Source organism: Natrix helvetica (assembly GCF_964273705.1).
Source record: "Natrix helvetica genome assembly, chromosome: 16".
Lineage (NCBI taxonomy): Eukaryota > Metazoa > Chordata > Lepidosauria > Squamata > Natricidae > Natrix > Natrix helvetica.
In genome coordinates, this window is record NC_138563.1 from 8,190,310 (window position 1) to 8,210,856 (window position 20,547).

A 20,547-nucleotide genomic window follows, 5' to 3' on the forward strand; every position below is an offset into this window, starting at 1 on the left:
GAAGGGGAAGAGGAAGAGTAGGAGGAGGAGAAAGGTAAGGGAAGAAGGAAGGGGAAGGAGAGGAGGAAGAAAGAAAGTAGAGAAGGGAGGGAGGGAGAAAAGAAAGATGGTGCTACAACAGGAAGAAGGGATGGTAAATAAAGCAACCCAACTCTATATTATAACCTATTAAATGAAATAATAAATGTATAAGAATGACAAATGTAAAGAAGAATAACAATTATGTGAATGTATACTTAAAGTGGTATGTAAGAGAATAAAAAAAATAAAAAATGTAAAAAAAAAAAGTTCTCTTGAAGGAAATGCGATCAAGGAGGCCCTTGGTTTCCACCATGAGGTTTTTCTCATCCTCTGAGCTACAGAGAGAAGACCGACCGCCGAAAAGCGGTTCCAAGCAGCCCAGAAATGCTTGCTTCACCCAAGAAAGGTCTATGGCTTGACATTTGAGCTCAAATTCTCAGGAATTCTGTGGTTGTATGAACTATGCAGGAAGTTTAGCAATAGCACTTGTATACCACTTCACGGTGCTTTCCAGCCTTCTCTAAGTGGTTTACAGAGCCAGCCTCTTGCCCCCCAACAATCTGGGTCCTCATTTTACCCACCTTGGAAGGACGGAAGGCTGAGTCAACCTTGAGCTGGTCAGGATCGAACTGCTGGCAATGGGCAGAGTTAGCCTGCAATACTGCATTCTAACAGGAAGGAAGGAGGGAGGGAGGGAGGGAGGGAGGGCAATAGCAAAAGCACCTAGACTTATATCCCACTTCACAGTGCTTTTACAGCCCCCTCTAAGCGGTTTACAGAGTCATCCTCTTGCCCCAAAAATCTGGGTCCTCATTTTACCCACCTCAGAAGGACAGAAGGCTGAGTCAAACTTGAGCCGGTCAGGACCAATACTGCATTATTACCACTACACCACCACAGAAGGAAGGGAGGGAGGGAGAGAAGGAAGGAAGGAAGGAGGGAAGGGAGGGAGGAGAAAATGGAGGGAGAGAAGAAAGGAAGGAAGGAAGGAAGGAAGGAAGGAAGGAAGGAAGGAAGGAAGGAAGGAGCACTTAAACTTATACACTGCTTTCCAGCCCTCTCTAAGCGGTTTACAGAGTCAGCCTCTTTGCCCCCAACAATCTGGGTCCCCATTTTACTGACCTGGGAAGGACGGAAGGCTGAGTCGACCTTGAACAGGTGAGACTCGAACTGCCAAATTGCAGTCAGCCGGCAGTCAGTCCCCTTTAGTGACCTACTGACCAGCAAAGTCAATGGGGCAGCTGGATCCACTTAACAACTGTGTTACTAACTTAACAACGGCCGTGATTCACTTAACAACTGTGGCAAGAAAAGTCATGAAATGGAGCAAAACTCCCTTAGCAAATGTCTCACTTAGCAACATACATTTTGGTCCCAATTGTGGCCGTACGTTAAGGACTACCTGTATTTAGCATTTGGGAAGGAGACCATTGGGAAATCGCTGATGTATAAAAGTCAGACTGGGAAACGAAAAAAGCTTTTCTGCTATTCATAAATAAAAATAACTACAGAAGAGACATTAATATTATGTATTAAACTGAAAGATTGAAACCTTTTTTTTTCATATTACAGTTTGCCCTCGACTTTGGACCAAAACTGAGCCCCACATTATTATCACTAAGCAAGAAGGGAGTGGATTCTGCTCCTTTTTACGACCTTTCTTGCCATGGTTGCTAAGTGAATCCATTGGCGTTAGTAACACTTAAGTCAGGGGTGTCCAAACTTGGGAACTTTAAGACTTGTGGACTTCAACTCCCAGAATTCCCCAGCCTGGGGAATTCTGGGAGTTGAAGTCCACAAGTCTTAAAGTTCCCAAGTTTGGACACCCCTGACTTAAGTGAATCTGCTGACGGCCCAACATTATATTATCCTACATTGGTATGAACATGTTGACCCTGCAAAGTTTATTATATTAAACCTAATTGTGGTGTTATGTTGCATTCAGGAGTCTGACGGCCCACGGATAAAAGCTCTTTTTCTGCCTATTCATTTGGCTGGCTATGCTTCTATCTCTCCCGCCCATTGGTAGGAGAGTAAAGAAGTGCTTTACTCCAGGGTGTGAATCATCCCTGAGGATCTTCCTCACTCTGTTGAGGCAGTGAGTCCTGGAGATTTCGTCCAGGGGTGTCAGGGGGCAGCCCATAATTTTTGGTGCTGTGCTCATCCCCCTCTGTAATGCCATTCTGTGCACGGCTGTTAAGCCAGCATGCCATAAAAGGTAAAGGTTCCCCTCGCACATATATGCAAGTCGTTCCCGACTCTAGGGGGCAGTGCTCATCTCCGTTTCAAAGCCGAAGAGCCAGCGCTGTCCGAAGACATCTCCGTGGTCATGTGGCCGGCATGACTCAACGCCAAAGGCGCACGGAACACTGTTATTCCCTTCCCACCAAAGGTGGTTCCTATTTTTCTACTTGCATTTTTTACCTGCTTTCGAACGGCTAGGTTGGCAGAAGCTGGGACAAGTCACGGGAGCTCACTCCGTTATGCTGCACTAGGGATTCAAACCACCCACCTGCCGATCTTTCTGATCGACAAGCCCAGACACTGAGCCACCAGCATACCACATAGCGTAACACAATATTTCTGAATCCACCTTCATATGCCCAGAACTGGGCAGAAGATTTGAGGTGACCCCTGACCAAATTAGAAATAAAGTAGAACAATTATAGGCCAGACGTTGGTTTCATTTGACGTGTTGATTATTGAAAAAGGAGAAAGAGCGGAGTTGACTTTCTTGAACAGTGACGGGAGGTGTTCAGTTAAGAAGTAAAAGGCAGCATCCTGGAGACCGTCGCATGGATTTCCCCGGGGGAAAAAATCTCTTCCGCCGTTTCTATTTTTCAAAGGAAATGATGAGTGTGTCGAATGATCTCAGTGTCTGAACAGGAACTGGGGTAGAAACCGAGGGCTAAACTTTGTTGTTTTTTTAATTGGATTTTTTTTCCTCCTAGATTCACACACAAGCAGCCGAAATGACATCAAAAGAAATGCCCCTGTTGTCACCTTGTTTTTCAAGCTTCCACCTTCATCCCCAGTTTTTCAACCTGGCCAATATACAGCCATTTTTTTCCCTAGCCTTCCATCCGTGGATTACGCAGGCCAAAATAGGAGACTTCGTTTGGCTAAAGCAGGGGTGTCCAAACTTGGGAACTTTAAGACTTGTGGACTTCAACTCCCAGAATTCCCCAGCCAGCAGCTGGCTGGGGAATTCTGGGAGTTGAAGTCCACAAGTCTTAAAGTTCCCAAGTTTGGACACCCCTGGTTTACAGAGTCAATTTATTGCCCCCAACAATCTGGTTAATCATTAAAAAAAAAAAGGAAAGTTCTAGTCTGAATTTTAACAGCTGCGCCCCAAGAACAGCCAAAGCTGCAAAATGTAGTCAAGCAGCTTTCCTCTCTCTCTCTCTTTCTCTCTCTCCCTCTTTACTTCCTCTCCCGCTTTCTCTCTCTCCCTTTCCTTCATCTCTCTCCCTCTCCTTCCTCTCCCACTTTCTCTCTCTCCATCTCTTCTCTCTTTCTCTCTCTCTCTACCCCCCTCCTCTCCGTTTCTCTCTCTCCCTCTCCTCTCTCCTTCTCTCTCTCTCTCTCCCTCCTCTCCCAGTTTCTCTCTCCCTCTTTCCTTCTTCTCCCTCTTTCTCTCTCTGTCCCTCTCTCCTGCCTCTCCTGCTTTCTCTCTCTCTATTGCGCAAGAGGGGGGGGTCAGCCCAGGCTCAGAGACTCAAAGTTCAGAGATCCTACCTCCAACATGACTGCTCTGGTCTGGCCAGGCTTCTCGAGAGCCTGAAGCAAACTCTTGTCCCGACAAAAAAATTAATTGACTGTGAATTCTGCTCCTTTACATCCAGCAAAGTCTTTCAAAGGAGGATTTACGGTCACAGACCTTCTCTGGCTTGGAGAGCTGCCAGGCTGAGATCTGCAAAACTTGGCCAGGAGTCTCAGAGAGTCACGAATTAATGAAGCGAACTAATGGTCTCTCCTGCAAACTCCACTCCCCTGTTGCTCCTCTTTTATTCCCTCTGGGAAGGATCATTCACTGTCCTTCCTCCCAAGGCGACCCCTGTACTTTAGCTGTTCCCTTCCTCTGGCAGCTCTGAGCATGCACATATCGGAAACAGGCTCCAGTTGTTCTTCTGCCTCACTGATGTCTGACTCCAAAGGCAGCTGATAACTGGCATACGGCTCTGGCCCCCTCTCTGCCTCCGACACAGAGCCCTCACCAGAGCCTCCCCCAGACTCCAGGACTGGCCCAGGTTCCTCCCCAACCTACCCAAATCTGGTGCCAGCTTCGCAGTCCATTGGCAGGCCACAACATACCCTTGCAAATTCTTGGCAAGTCGGTCAACGATTGGCAGAGGCAGCTGCACTGTTCAGGTCCAACAGCTGTGCTTGGAAGGATTAAATACACACCTGCTGTGTAGCTCAATGCATCATACTTAGCTAGCTTGTTAACCATGATTTATTCAGACAAACATAGTCAGCAGGCTTTGTATGACCTGCTAATCCTGTCGGTGGGGAATCTCTTCCTCCCTTGTCTCCGTGTGAAATCCTGCCAACTTGCAAGCCAGCAACCAAAGGGATGGACCCGTGTTAAGTCTGTTTTTATGTTTATAAATTGTTTTATACATGTGAACATTTTATTACACTGTAAGCTGCTCGGAAGGGACATGGTGGCTCAGGGGCTAAGACTTTGAGCTTGTCGATCAGAAAGGTCAGCAGATTGGCGGTTTGAATCCCCAGTGCCGCTTAACGGAATGAGCTCCCGTGACTTGTCCCAGCTTCTGCCAACCTAGCCGTTCGAAAGCACCTAAAAATGCAAGTAGAAAAATAGGAACCACCTTTGGTGGGAAGGGAACAGCGTTCCGTCTTTGGACAGCGCTGGCTCTTCGGCTTTGAAACAGAGATGAGCACCGCCCCCTAGAGTTGGGAATGATTAGCATATATGTGCAAGGGGAACCTTTACCTTTAAGCCGCCCGGAGATGCCTCGAACAGAGAAATGGGTGGCATATAAATTTAATAATTAACTAAACACACACATTGTTGGTCAGCTTTTGGTGTGACCCTCCTCTACAATCTGAGTTAATGAAAAATAGTTGCCATAAAATTTGCAATTAGGAGTGGAGCTTCCAATCAGAAAAGAGAGCACGGGGGTGTGGGTGGGGGATGAACCCCGTCTGGCTGACACTCGTATGGAGGCAGAAAGCCTGTCAGGCTCTGGAAACATTTCACATTTTGCCCACAGGGAAAAAAGTTTCATCAAACTGCCATTTTTAGTTCTGAGGAAACAGCTCCCTCTCCTGAATGAAGAAAGTGTCACTTTTTCTCACACTGGTCTCCTAGCTGAAATTGCGGAAGGAAGGAAGGAAGGAAGGAAGGAAGGAAGGAAGGAAGGAAGGAAGGAAGGAAGGAAGGAAGGAAGGAAGGAAGGAAGGAAGGAAGGTAAGTAAGTAAGTAAGTAAGTAAAAGAAAGAAAGCTTTCATGTTCCATCCAAAACTATAAATACAGCAACTAAGTTCTAAGTTCTAACTAAGAATAGAATAGTATAGTATAGAATAGAATATAGAATAGAATAGAATAGAATAGGAAGGGTCGTTGGAGATCTTCTAGTCCAACCCGATGCTCAAGCAGGAACTCTATATTTCAGACAAATGGTTGTTCAATCTCTTCTTAAAAATGTCCAGTGACAAAGAAAGAAAGATAGAAAGGGGGAGGGTGGGAGAAAAAGAAAGAAAGAGGGAGGGAGGAAAAGAAAGAAAGAAAGAAAGAGGGACGGGGAAGGGAGAGAAGAAAAGAAAGAAAAAAGGAAAGAAAGAGGGAGGGAGGAAAAGAAAGAAAGAAAGAAAGAAAGAAAGGAAGGAAGGAAGGAAGGAAGGAAGGAAGGAAGGAAGGAAGGAAGGAACTTTCATGTTCCATCCAAAACTATAACCACAGCAACTAAGTTCTGGTAACTCTTTACCGGAAACGCCTCCACCGTTAACACTTCAAGGAAGCAAAGGGTGAATCTGCAGCCTTCGCAGGCTTAGCTGTGCAGTTGGCTTGCCAGACCCCCATTAAGTGGCTTGCCAGGGCTTCCTTCCAAGAGGCTGGGGAGGTGTTTCCCCCCCTCCCCACTTCTCCGTCTAGACTCTGCCCAGACTTGCTGGAGGATTCCCAAGGACTAACTGAACGTGACCTCGCTCGGCCTTTCAAGATCAGCCAAAGGTAGCAGCATCTTTGCAAGAAGATTTTTTTCCAACCCTATCAAATGCGCAAAACCATGCTGGGTCCCTTTAGTTGTGCTGGGATGACAATTCCCAGAATCCTCAATGCCACACACTGCTGGGGAAGGTTATCACGCTCCGTCAAATGGCGTGGTGCCAGGTGGGCACCAGGCAAAGCCCTGGAACACCCTCCCTCCCCCCCCCCATTTTCTTCCATCAAAGCAGCAGGATGGAGCCCAGAAACTCCTCTGAGTAGTAGACACGGAGAGTGGAATTGAGTGGCATGAAATCAGCCCAGCTCCCTCAGTGGCACAAGTGATTCTAGCTACACCGTTTAAATTAAACGACTGGAGTCTTAGGCCAAGGTGAGCTATGGATTCCATCTGATCTCTCATTTCTTCATACTGAACATCGGCAAAAATTCAGGAGCCAGGCCTGTTTTATAATATTGATAAAGCAGCAAAAACACAACTTTTAAATCATGTACAATAAGGGAGGGAGGGGAGGAAGGAAGGAAGGAGAGAGAAAAAGGGAAGATGGGAGGGAGGGAGGGAGGGAAGAAAGGGAAGGAGGAAGGAAAGAAGGAAGGAGCGGAGAAAGGAAGGAAAAGCAAGGAAGAGAGAAAATGAGGAGGAATGGAGGGAGGGAAGAAAGAATGGAAGAAAGAGGGGAGAAAACAAGGAAAAGCAAGGAAGAGAGAAAAAGAAAAGGGAGGGAGGGAGGGAGGGAAGAAAGGGAAGGAGGAAAGAATGAACGAAGGAGGGGAGAAAACAAGGAAAAGCAAGGAAGAGAGATAAAGAAAAGGGAGGGAGGGAAGAAAGGGAAGGAGGAAAGAAAAAGTGTAGGAAGGAGAGGAAAAAGCAAGGAAAAGCAAGGAAGAGAAAGAAAAGGGAGGGGAGGGGGGAAGGAAGGAAGGAATCTCTGAATAATATGGGATGAAAATATTGTATATGATTTTCCCATGTGTGCATACACACACAAACAGACTCCGTTTCATCTATGTGTTTGGATAAAATGGCGTGGAAATAAAGAAGATAGATGTATCCATAAGGCAGGGGTGTCCAAACTTGGGAACTTTAAGACTTGTGGACTTCAACTCCCAGAATTCCCCAGGCTGGGGAATTCTGGGAGTTGAAGTCCACAAGTCTTAAAGTTCCCAAGTTTGGACACCCCTGCCATAAGGCACTAGGCTCCCCAGGATTTTCCATCTCTCATTATTATTGCCTCCAACACCAACGGCTTATTTTCAGATTTAATATAGATAAAATAAAGAGGCACATTTAACATAGCTGTCGCCGAACGTAAAAGCTGCCAGGGGTTGAATTCACACATTGTACTAAAATTATAATACAGTTTGCTAGTTTGAGTCTAAGCTGAATAAGCTAATTTCCATATGATTCCAAGCGCTAAAATGATTTATTCTGGGTGAATTTATTGCATGATCCCAACTACTGGGTGAATTTATTGCATGATTTACTTTGATCACTTTTAATTTGTCATTGTGCCCCTGGAATCCACACTGTATATCGGACATTAGCGTGATTGAGCGGGTCCAGAGGTATATTTCACGAGAAGATTCCTCCATCCTTCTGCTCACAACAGAATCCCTTATGCCACCAGGCTCGCAATTTTGGGCTTGGACAATGTCTGCCGCCTGCAGTTCGATCTAAACACGGTACACAAAATTGTCTGCTGCAACGTCTTGCCTCTCAACGACTTCTTCAGCTTCAACCTCAATAATACACAGGCAAATAACCGATACAAACTCAAGAACAACTAGACATAAGAACAGTTTTTTGCAAACGCCGTCACTCTGCTGAACAAATGATTCCTTCAACATTGTCAAACTATTCACTAAGTCTGCATTACTATTAAATTTTCTCATTGTTCCTATCACCAATCTCCTCCCACTTATGACTGCAGGTCTATAACTTCGTTGCTTGTAGATTTATATTGATTGTTTCCTAGTATGATTTGATTGCTTATTTCTACCCTATGGCGATCATTAAGTATTGTAACTTATGATTTGTGACAAATCTATCTTTTCTTTTTATGTACACTGAGATCATCTACACCAAAAACAAATTCCTTTTGTGTCCAATCCCACTTGGCCAATAAAAAATTCTATTCTATTCTATTCTAATTCTAATTCTCAATTCTAATTCTCTATTCTATTGTATTCCATTCTAATTCTAATTCTCAATTCTAATTCTCAATTCTAATTCTCAATTCTAATTCTCTATTCTAATTCTAATTCTCAATTCTAATTCTCTATTCTATTGTATTCCATTCTAATTCTAATTCTCAATTCTAATTCTCTATTCTAATTCTAATTCTCTATTCTAGTGTATTCCATTCTAATTCTAATTCTCTATTCTAATTCTCTATTCTAATTCTAATTCTCTATTCAATTCTAATTCCAATTAATTCTAATTCTAATTCTCTATTCTATTCTATTCTATTCTATTCTATACCACTTCAAACTCGATTGCAAAAAATATGACTTCAGCAACAGAGTGGTCAGCACCTGGAATGGTCTACCTGACTGTTGTTACATCCTCAAACCCCCACAGCTTCAACCTCAAACTGTCCACCGTGGACCTCACCCCATTCCTAAGAGGTCCATAAAGGGGGCCGTGCATAAGCGCACCAGCGTGCCTACCATCCCCATTTATTTGTACCCATTTCCTGTGCTCATGTCCATGTTTATACTTACACCTGTTATCTTGTACATGTTAGACAAACAAACAAACAATTTCTTTACCAAGTATTGAGCAAACCATGGCTTAGGTTATGTGTCAAGACCCATAATACTCATTCATTCAGTAAACTATGACAAAATGTGAACAATAAGGATGGAGACACAAGTAGGTCTACTTTGCCCTCTGGAGGTAAAACTCAGAAAAATGCCATTTCTGACCACAAACTTGCTTTCGTTTGTATTTATTGATTCTATAAAAAACCTTTTTGCATATACGAAGTGGCCCATCCAGTTGAGCCTGTCAAAGAGTGAAATAAAAACCTAACCGTTGATTTCGATTGAACCAACCGGTAGAAACAGGTGAGAAAAAGAAAGAGGCAATGAAAAACGTCTTGCAAGAAAACAAACAAGCTCAGAGAGAAAGTGGTTTACAGATGAAAATATAATTAGAAAAATATTAGATTGTGCGGAGATGGATAGATTGACATTAAAAATAAAAGACAAGGAAGAAACGGAATATTTTTCAACATGGGATTTGTTTTTATCAATGGTTAGGTAAAAGAGGTAGAAATTAGAAGATAAAAGACTATTGATCTGTATAAGTAAATGACGAAAGATTATTATTATATATAAGCAAACATTATTATTATTACTATAAAACTGTATTCATTAAACATGAAACTCAGTTCAAGTGAACATTTGAAAATGTATCGCAAATATTATAGCTATTATTACTATTATTGATCTGTATAAGTAAATGATGAAATATTATTATTATATATAAGCAAACATTATTATTATTACTATTCTGTTGTTAAGTGAGATATTTGTAAAATGAATTTTGCCCCATTTTACGACCTTTTTTTGCCACAGTTGTTGAAGGGAATCGCCGGAGATCACGAGTTAGCAACCCAGTTGTTAAGTGAATCCGGCCTCCCGCTTTGACTTTGCTTGTCAGAAGGTCGTAAAAGGGGATCACTTATCCCTGGGACACTGCAACCGTCATAAATGTGAACCAGTCGCCAATCTGAATTTTGATCACATGATCATGGGCAAGGGACAAACGTCGTAACTCTGGAAAACGGTCCTAAGTCACTTTTTCCAGTGCTGTTGTAACTTTGGATTGTCACTAAATGAACTGTGGATAAGTCGAGGACTACCTGTATAAGTGCCCCAGGATAACGTTGCAGGATGCTACCGTGTTTCCCCAAAAATAAGATTGGATCTTATATTAATTTTTGTTCCAAAAGATGCATTGGGGATTATTTTCTGGTCAGGTCTTTATTTTGGGGGAAATACAGTACTAAAAGCACCCATCTGGCTGACCATCCTAACTGGGGCTTATTTTGGGGGGGGGCAGGGCTTATATTACAAGCATCCTGAAAAACCATTCTAGGACTTATTTTCCAGTTGGGTCTTATTTTCAGGGAAACACACTAGATGCAAGAGAGACATTCCCTGAGGATGGGCTCCAGCACGAGTCCGTTTTGTCGGAAGACAAAACCTCTGATCCAGGGGTGGGTTGCTCCTGGCATTACTGCCAGTTCGGTGCGCGCAAAAATTTGCAGAAAAATAGGCCCGCACATACACAAAACGTTAAAAAGGGGGGGGGGGAATTAAATTTGGGCAATTACGATTGTTCTGCGCATGCGCAAAAATGAAAATCAAGACGGCGGCCCCGTAGGAGAACTGGCTCGGGGGGGGGGTGGCAGGCCTAGGTCGCTGCAGGTTCCAGCTACCCAGCCCGCGAAATCACTACCGGCTCGGCCGATGGGAACCCACCTCTGCTTTCGTCCCAGTGACGGACCCAGATTGGATCCTGCTATCTGATTTACGGTATATCGGCATTATTAGGACAACAGAAAAGTAGGGCATCGTACACACACACACCAACCCTTTGCTGCTTGGGCAAAGCCCCTGTGACCCACCTTTGACTTCCCAGTCATCTTCTTGAAGAAGCTGAGGGTGCGACCCAGGGCATTCTCTTCCTTCTGCCAGTGAGCCTGGTCCTCGGCCTCCACCGTGCTGGTATCCAGCTGCCCGCAGCTCCCACTGCTGAAGCTGAAAGCATGGGGGGGGGAAGAGCAAAATGAGGAAAGGAGAAGGATGGAAGAAGCCAGCAAACAGACACACGCACATACACACACCACCACCACCAAACAAAACCTCTTTTTGTTGTCATTGTTCCCCCAGGCCAGGAAGCAGGGAGGGAGCAACTCCACTGGCAGCCCTCAGTGACCTCAGGAGGATGGCTGCTCCTATTACCAGCTGGGGAGATGACACATAGAAGCATCTCTGTTGGCTTAGCTTCTCTGGGAAATTAGCAGAGCCAACGGAGAGATGGAAAAGAGCTTAAGATTCGGCAACATTCACATCCCATTTCTTCCATCCGGTCCCTTTATTTTTATTTATTTATGATGGAGGAGGAGGAGGAGGAGGAGGAGGAGGAGGAGGAGGAGGAGGAGGAGGAGGAGGAGGAGGAGGAGGAGGAGGAAGAAAGGAGGAGAAGGAATAAAGAGGAGGAGGAGAGGGAGAATAAGTAGAAAAGGAAGGGGGAAAGAAGGAGGAGAACAAAGAAGGAGGAGGAGGAGGAGGAGGAGGAGGAGGAGGAGGAGGAGGAGGAGGAGGAGGAGGAGGAGGAGGAATAAAGAGGAGGAGGAGAGGGAGAATAAGTAGAAAAGGAAGGGAGAAAGGAGGAAGAGAACAAAGAAAGAGGAGGAGGAGGAGGAGGAGGAGGAGGAGGAGGAGGAGGAGGAGGAGGAGGAGGAGGAGGAGGAGGAGGAGGAGGAGGAGGAGGAGGAGGAGAATAATTATTATTTTTATTATAGTCATAGACCAGAGTCCAGAACAAATAAAAACCCTAAATATACAGTATATACAATTAAAAATTCTGGAATAAAATAACAGATAAAACCTCTCATAAAATCCGGACTGTCAATTATACATGGTCTAACTATACTAGAATTTAAAATTAACTAATATTGATTTATGCATTGATTTATCCAATTTACTGGCCACTCCTCTTACCACAAGGTAACTCTGGGTGGCTTACAATACAGCTACCCCTCGACTTGCAAGAGTTCGCTTAGTGACCATTGGAAGTTACAACAGCATTGAAAAAGTGACTTATGACCATCCTTCACACTTACGACTTACCGTATTTTTTGGGAGTATAAGACGCACCAAGATTTTGAAGACTTAAATTTTAAAAAAAAACTTTTTGCAATTTTGCAGACCTCCCAATCCCTCTGCACATCCATATTTGTGAAGGGGGAGGGATTTCAGGAAGCCAAAAAGGTTGAATTCAGTGTATAAGATGCACCCAGATTTTCAGCCTCTTTTTTGGGGGGGAGATGCGTCTTATACTCTGAAAAATACGGTATATCCCGCTTCACACTGATTTACAGCCCTCTCTAAGCAATTTACAGAATCGGCCTCCTGACCGCAACACTCTGGATCCTCCTTTTTCTGACCTCGGAGGGATGGAAGGCTGAGTCAACCTTGAGCCGGTCAGAACTGAACCGCTGGCAGTCAGCAGAGTTAGGCTGTTCATTTAGTCCCTGTTCAAAGTTACAACAGCACTGAAAAAAAAGGGACTTATGACCGTTTTTCACACTTACAACTGTTGCAGCATCCCCATGGTCATGTGATCAAAATTCAGATATTGGCAACTGGCTCCTATTTACGACCGCTGCTGTGTCCCAAGGTCACGCGATCCCCCTTTGCGTCCTTCTGACAATCCAAGTGAACGGGGAAGCCAGATTCACTTAACAACCGGGTTACTAACTCATCAACCGCAGGGATTCACTTAATAACTGTCGCAAGAAAGATTGTAAAATGGGGGGAGGGGAACTCACTTAACAAATGTCTCACTTAACAAAAACGTTGGGCTCAATTGTGGTCGTAAGTCGAGGAATACCTGTATAGGTTATCTGACTTAAAAGCAATTCAAGTCCAATTCAGTTCCAGCATTGCTGGAATTCTTGCAGCGTAATTTTACCCTTTCTTGTAATAAATACTTTTAATTAGATTTCATGGGTTCTTGTCCCCTGAGTAAAACTGTTTCCAGTCTCAAGTTCAAGAAGGTAAATCTGGTAAAATGTAAGTTTCTGATGTCCTGCAAATTCATGGGCGTTATCCTCTGTCCCCGAAAATAAGACCTCCCTGGATAATAAATCCAATCGGGCTTTTGAGCGCATGCGCTAAAATAAGCCCTTCCCTGAAAATAGGCCCTCTCTGAAAATATTGCAGCACAGCAGCTGCCATGAGGTGACCACACTCGCCGCCTCCTGCACCTCAAAAATATTAAGACCTCCCCAAAAATAAGGCCAAGTGCTTATATATTTGGGGGGGAGGGGTCAAAAGAAAATAAGACCCTGTCTTGTTTTTAGGAAACACGGTATAATGCCCAGAAATACAGGAATTATGGGTGTTTATGATTTCAAAACATCTGCAGATCCCCAGGGATTGGACTGCAGCAGACACCTTCTAACATTAACAGCTTAATTACAAATATCGATCTCTCCCAAACAAAAAGCTAATCATGACTTACCGACTGACCAGACTGATGTTATCACCATAAAGAGAAAATCCTGCCGAGGGGAAAAAGAATCATGTTTTAAGTAAAATAGCACTGATCTCCAACGACTTCAAGAAAGCCAGCACTTTGCAATTTAAAATAACAGTGTCCATCCAATAATAACCTTCAATGAAATGGGATGTTTCAACCTGAAATTGAGAACTCCAGTACAGTGATGCCATTTTGCTGGGGAAGAAAATTCCAGAGATAAGCACCACTTCAAAAGGAAGCTCTTTCCAATCACCTGTCTTTTTACCTTTTAAACATCTGGATAAGATTTTTAAGGTTTGCTGGATAATAGGTGGTCTTCCAAATAGGGTTTTGGTCACCACAGTATGAAAAAGAGGTTGAGACTCTAGAAAGAGGGCAGAGAAGAGCAACCAGGATGATGAGGGGAATGGAGGCTATAACAGACGATGGACGGTTGCAGGAACTGGGCCTGGGTAGTCTAGGGAAGAGAAGGACCAGGGGAGACAGGAGAGCATCTTCTAATATTTGAGGGGCTTCCCCAGAGAGGAGGAAGGGGGTCAAGCTATTCTCCAAAGCACCAGACAAGGAAGAATGAATGGAAACCAACCAGGGAAAGATTCAACCTGGAAATAAGGAGGAATTTCCTAACAGGGAGAAGAATCAACCCATGGAACAGAAGTTGCCTTCAGAAGTTGTGGGAGCTTCATCCCTGGAAGCTTTCAAGAAGAGACTGGACTGCCCTCTGTCAGAAATGATGTAGGGTCTCCAGCTTGGGGTGGGGGTTGGACCAGATGATCTACAAGGTGCGTTCCAACTCTGTTAATCTTTAAATACTCGGCATGGCTAGTCTAGTGAAGAGAAGGTCCAGGGGAGACAGGAGAGCATCTTCCAATTTTTGAGGGGCTGCCCCAGAGAGGAGGAAGGGGGTCAAGCTATTCTCCAAGGCACCAAAAGGCCAGAGAAGGAAGAATGGATGGAAACTGACCAAGGAGAGGTTCAACCTGGAAATAAGGAGGAATTTCCTGACAGGGAGAACAATCAACCCATGGAACAGAAGTTGCCAGAAGTTGTGGGGGCTTCATCCCTGGAGGCTTTCAAGAAGAGACCGGACTGCCATCTGTCAGAAATTATATAGGGCCGTGATGGCAAACCCTCTCACATGCCAACGCCTCAGTTCAGATCCGCGTGGCGTTTCTTTCGTGAGCTTCTGTTTCCCTGCAAACAATGAAACAGAAGCTCACGAAAGAAAAAGAATCTGACCTCTTGCCACACTGCTGGTGTTGGGATGCTCCGCCTCCCACCGGCCAGCTGGTCTTCGGGTCTCTGCTGCTCATGCGCTCCTGTCTGCACATGCATGTTCGCGCACATTTGCTCGCGTGCATGCACCTTTCCGTTTGGGCATGCATGCGCAGTTTGTTCACTCAGTGTCTAAAAGCTTCACCATCACTGGTGTAAGGTCTCCTGCTTGGATTGGGGGGGGGGGAGGTTGGACTAGATGACCTACAAGGTACCTTTCAACTCTGTTAATCTTTTTTTCTGTTAAATATCCTGTCCTAAGCAGTGTGGGCATTAGATTAGGACACAGAATTATAGGGCTGGGAAGGCCCTCAGAGGTCTTCTAGTCCAACTAGGCTACAGGATGGTAGCAAGGCACCTACAGGTGCTGGGCCACCTGGGACATCCCCAGGGGGGTTGTCCGTGGACTTCCAAAAGTAATTTTAAAAATGACCCTAGAAACCATGATCTAAAAGCCTGCTGACCCTTGGTTTAGAATGGGCAGGGATTTGAAACATTTTAAAGGCAGTGACAACAAAGATGAATGTCTCAAGGGACAGAAGTCTTGACCGTCTACAGTAGGGACTCACCGTTTGCATCTGGGAAACTGTCGATGACACTCATGGATGCAGACTTGGGCAGATGGCCGCAGGGAGAACTCGGAGACAAGCCGTAGACCTGCTTCCTCTTGCAACAGTCCTGAAGAGAAGACCATGTCAGAGTGTGCAGCGTGATAATGTGAGACAACCCGGGGCAAATACAGTAAACGGAGATTTGTACTTAAATAGTGGTTTTATCTACAAAGAATATATACATACACATTCTTTAGTCAGACCTCAAACAAACAGCAATTACAGCACGGAAGCACACGTGGAGAAAAAGATACGCCCCAACAGGGCCTCTCCTTATGACAGCCTCTTAAAGTGTTATCAGCCCCAAAACTTTGCTGACTCATTCCCAGCATTACATCCTTGTAGCAGCTGATCAACTCTTAAATCTTTACCCTGACATATCAGATTTTATCCATCTCGGAAGGACAGAAATCTGAGTCAACCTTGAGCCTGGTGAGATATGAACGGCTGAACTGCAGCTTGCAGTTCTGCTCTATTCTACTCTGTTCTATTCTATTCTGCTGAGCATCTAAGCTAGCAGACGAATTCTACAACTTGCCAAGTTTGTTTAGAATCAACCTCAGTCTGCTTTTTTTGTGCTTTACTCTGTGTATTCCTATGAAATTTACTCTCTAAATTTATCTGTCTGGAATCTGGCAAACTTACCTGAGACATCCCCTGGCCATACTCCTCCTCCTCTTCATCCTGAGAAAGGAGGGATCCCATTTCATTGTTGCTATGAATAATAGGGGCTCGCCGGGGGTCTCTCCTTCCCAAGGAATGCCCATCCAGTTGCTCTGTGGAGTCAAGTCCATCGGGTGCCAATTCCTTCAAACTTAAACTGAAACAGATCAACAAAGTTCAGATTAACAGAGTTGGAAGGGTCCCTGTAGCTCATCTAGTCCAACCCCCCATCCAAGCAAGAGACCCTACACCATTTCTGACAAATGGCTACCCAGTTTCTTCTTGAAAGCTTCCAGTGATGAAGCTCCCACAGCTTCCGAAGGCAACTTCTGTTCCATGGGTTGATTGTTCTCTCTGTCAGGAAATTCCTCCTTATTTCTAAGTTGAATCTCTCCTTGGTCAGTTTCCATCCATTGTTCCTTGTCTGGCCTTGAGGTGCCTTGGAAAATAGCTTGACTCCTCCCTCTCTGTGGCAGCCCCTCAAATATTGGAAGGCTGCTCTCCTATCTCCCCTGGTCCTTCTCTTCCCTAGACTACCCATGCCCAGTTCCTGTAGCCGTTCATTGTATATTTTAGTCTCCAGTTCCTGCATCCCAACAGAATAAGAGAGTTGGGAAGGGCCCTGGAGATCTTCTAGTCCAACCCCCAGCCCAAGCAAGAGACCCTATGCCATTCTGGACAAATGGCAGTCCAGTTTCTTCTTGAAAGCTTACAGGGATGAAGCTCCCACAACTTCTGAATAACAGATTAACAGAATTGAAAGGGCCCTTATAGGTCATCTAGTCCACCACCACCCCAAGCAGGACACCCTACACCATTTCTGAAAGAGGGCAGTCCAGTCTCTTCTTGAAAGCCTCCAGGGATGAAGCTCCCACAACTTCCGAAGGCAACTTCTGTTCCATGGGTTGATGGTTCTCCCTGTCAGGAAATTTCTCCTTGTTTCCAGATTGACATCAAGACATTTCCTTTCAATTTACCAGTCGCTGGGACCCACCATAATGTTTCCACCTCAATTCTGAGCAATCGCAAAAAAAACACTTGCAAAAGGGAGAAACCGTTTCAACAATGACCATCCCAGGTTTCTCCCTCAGCAGACCTCTTAACCTACCACGTGACTGGCTTGAGTTGACTGCACTGTGCAAACACAACCCCTACAATTAACAGAGTTGTCATAGCATAAAGTGTAATCCCAATGGCAGCACCGTACCTCTAATCTACCTCCAACAACTCAGGCGACTCTGCTATTAAGGAGTGAAACACTCCCCCCCCCCAAAAAAAATATCATAAATATATTTGATCCATTCCCCTCGTTTATTTTTAAATAAACCTCACAGGGGGTTTGGTGACATCAGCAGAGACTGTTGCATACAATCTGCTTTTCCCCATTCTGAAAAAAAGCTATAGAACAGGTTTTTCCCGCACTTGGAGGGAGGGTATAAGTGGGCAACTTTTGCATAGTCCGGCAATCCACCCCTCCTGTTCAAATATTGCATTTGTCTTGGCTGGCTTTTGGAACATTTCTGCTTTTAATCTGAAGAGTTTTTGTACCCTCGTTCTAAAAAAAAAAAAAACTGTTTAAATTCCTGTTCTTCCTTGTAAATGAGGGGAGGCAGGCAGAAATGTTTTGCCGAATATTCTGTATTTTTCGGACTGTAAGGCACACTCCCCCCCTCCCAAAAGTGGGTGGAAATGTCTGTGTGTCTTATAGAGTCAATGTTGCCAAAGCCCCAGCCACCTGCTGGCCCCCACCCTTCAGGTTCTTCCTCCCAGCAATTTGCCTCCATGCAGCAAACAGCAAACAGCCTGATCAGCTGCAGCACAGCCTGATTGAGCCTGAGCCGCTGATTGGTGGTTGGACTGGCCTCCCGGAATACCGATGATCAGCTGTTCCAGGCTGTGGGCATCGCTGCCACCCCCTATCGCCGGCTCCTTGCACCTAATTTTCGGCCGGTTCAAAAAATGGGAGGCCTATAATGAGGTGCACGGAGGCCAAAAATGGGATGCGCAGCGGCGGCGATCCCTGCAGCCTGAAACAGCTGATCATCGGTATTCCAGGAGGCCGATCCAACCGCCAATCCACCTCATGCTAAATCAGGCTGTGCTGAAGCTGACCAGGCTGTTTGCTGTTTGCTGCAAGGAGGCAAATTGCTGGGATGCAGAGGCAGATTTATTTTTCTTGTTTTCCTCCCCACAAACTAGGTGCGTCCTATAATCTGAAAAATACGGGATTCCACTTAACGTTAAATCATCCAAATGAGCCTTTTTGAGGGTTTGAATGGCCCTCTGAACTTCCCGGACTGGGTACATGTAACATTCCAGGCTCAAATGTGGTTGAAACAGTTTGTGATTCAGTGCATTTCGTAAACAGACGAAAAAAATGGCATTCAAAATAAGTTTGGTTAACCTCCATGTTGAGATGCAGGGCTGTTACATGGCACTAATGCATCACAAAACATCGAATATTTGTATTCATCGTTGAAGTGTGGGATCCTTGGTAAGCAGAGATTAACACCAAGATTAACACTAAATCAACAATCAGTACAATTCTAAGTTGCATTAACAGAGGGACACAATCAAGATCAAGTACTAATACCACTCTGTAAAGCCTTAGTATTGATAAAAATAGAATCACCAATGTCCAATGATGGATATGGAGGAGGAGGAGGAGGAGGAGGAGGAGGAGGAGGAGGAGGAGGAGGAGGAGGAGGAGGAGGAGGAGGAGGAGGAGGAGGAGGGCAAGAGGAAGAGGAAGAGGAAGAGGAAGAAGAAGAAGAAGAAGAAGAAGGTGGCCTTAGTAAGACCACACCTAGAAGAATAAGTGTCACCACACTCAATAAAAGATGTTGAGACTCTAGAAAGAGTGCAGAGAAGCATGCAGGATGATGAAGAGTTGCAGGAACTGGGCATGGCTAGTCTAGGAAAGAGAAGAATCAGGGTAGAGACAATAGCCATCTTCCAATATTTGAGGGGCTGCCCCACAGAGGAGGGGGGCAAACTGTTTTTCAAAGCCCCTGAAGACCAGACATGGAAGAATGGATGGAAACCGACCAAGGAGAGATTCAACCTGGAAATAAGGAGGAATTTCCTGATAATGGAACAGAAGTTGCCTTCGGAAGTTGTGGGAGCTTCATCCCTGGAGGCCTTCAAGAAGAGTCTGGACTGCCATCTGTCGGGGATGGTGTAGGGTCTCCAGCTTGGGGGGTGGGGGTTGGACTCAAAATGTCAAGTGGGGCGCCTGCACACTCCCCATCCCCAAATTCTACCATCTTTGTGCTGCAAAGCAATTTATGTTGAGATACTATAACTCCTTTTAGCCAGCAGGTGTCACCTAAGACGAAGCAACGAAAAGAGAGAGAGTTCTCCATTAAAAAATAAAAACCTCCACTGCAAATCAGCAGAGTGGATCATCACATACAAGCCAGCACTATTGGGAGTCTCCTAGGAGCCCCTTCTCAGACTAACAAAGTCTCCCAAAAGGTATAGATTTTTCATCAGCTGGATCTGAGGATCTGAGCTACCCTTTCCCCCAAAGGTATGCCACGTAGTAATCTGAAAAGCAGAATCCGGATTTTTGGCTCCTATGGAATAGCAGGGGGTCTCCTTCTACAATGCACAGACACAAAACCCTCTTTTGGACTTTGGGAAGGTCTTTCTTTCTCTTTTTCTTTCTTTCTTTCTCTCTTTTTCCCTCTTTTCCCACTTTCTCTCTCCCTCTCTTCTCCTCTTTTTCTCTCCCTCTCTCCTTGTCTCTCCTCCTCCTCTCTCTCTCCCTTTCTCCTCTCCCTATTTGTCTCTCCCTCTGTCCCTCCCCCTCCACTTTCTCTCCCTCTCTCCTCTCCCTCTCTCTCCCTTTCCCTCTTTTCCCACTTTCTCTCTCTCTTTCCTTTCCTCCTCTTTCTCTCCCTCTCCTTGTCTCTCCTCCTCCTCTCTCTCCCCCTTTGACTCTCCTTTCCTCCTCTCCCTATCTGTCTTTCCCTTTCCTTCTTTTCCCGCTTTCTCTCTCTCTTCCCTCTCCTCCTCTTTCTCTCCCTCTCCTTGTCTCTCCTCCTCCACGCTCTCTCCGTCTCGCCTCTCCCTCCCTCCCTCCCTCTCTTTCTCCTCTTTCTCTCTCCCTCTCTTCTCCTCTTTCTCTCTCCCTCTCTCCTTGTCCCTCTTCCCCTTTCTCTCCGCCTCTCCTTATCTCCCTCTCTCCCCCCCTCTCTCTCTTCTATAAAAGACCAATGGGAATGGGGCCAACCAGAATAATGCATCTCTCCCAAGGCTGCAGCCAGTCTGGATACTAATTGCAAAGGAGGAAAAGGTAGGTATGACAAAAAGGTATTTTGCTCCTCAAAATATTTCTGCTCTGTTTCTCTCTTGAAAAAGACCCCTCCCCCCCAAAAAGCAGCTTATATTTCCAATAGGCTATTAAAAATCACCCCAAGTTGTCTCAAACCACGAGATGGGCAGCCTGTAACTTTAATAAATAAATTAATAACAACTTTTTAAAAAACACATTCAAACAAAC

The 20,547-nt window shown here is 45.1% G+C and overlaps 1 protein-coding gene across 6 annotated transcripts in view; it reads right to left on the minus strand.

The window, feature by feature from the left end:
- Positions 1-20,547, minus strand: part of ARHGEF2 (Rho/Rac guanine nucleotide exchange factor 2) — a 164,697-nt gene that overhangs the window by 105,525 nt on the left and 38,625 nt on the right. For 4 of the 6 annotated variants that reach the window (XM_081968502.1, XM_081968503.1, XM_081968504.1 and 1 more), the window contains exons 3-6: positions 16,023-16,197; positions 15,336-15,444; positions 13,474-13,513; positions 10,850-10,982 (exon numbers count right to left, since the gene is read on the minus strand). In XM_081968502.1, coding sequence (XP_081824628.1) covers positions 10,850-10,982; positions 13,474-13,513; positions 15,336-15,444; positions 16,023-16,197 — 457 coding nt within the window. Of the gene's footprint in view, positions 1-10,849; positions 10,983-13,473; positions 13,514-15,335; positions 15,445-16,022; positions 16,198-16,311; positions 16,397-17,034; positions 17,131-20,547 lie in introns of those variants that run through there. The other 2 variants (XM_081968505.1, XM_081968506.1) reach the window with 2 other exon arrangements.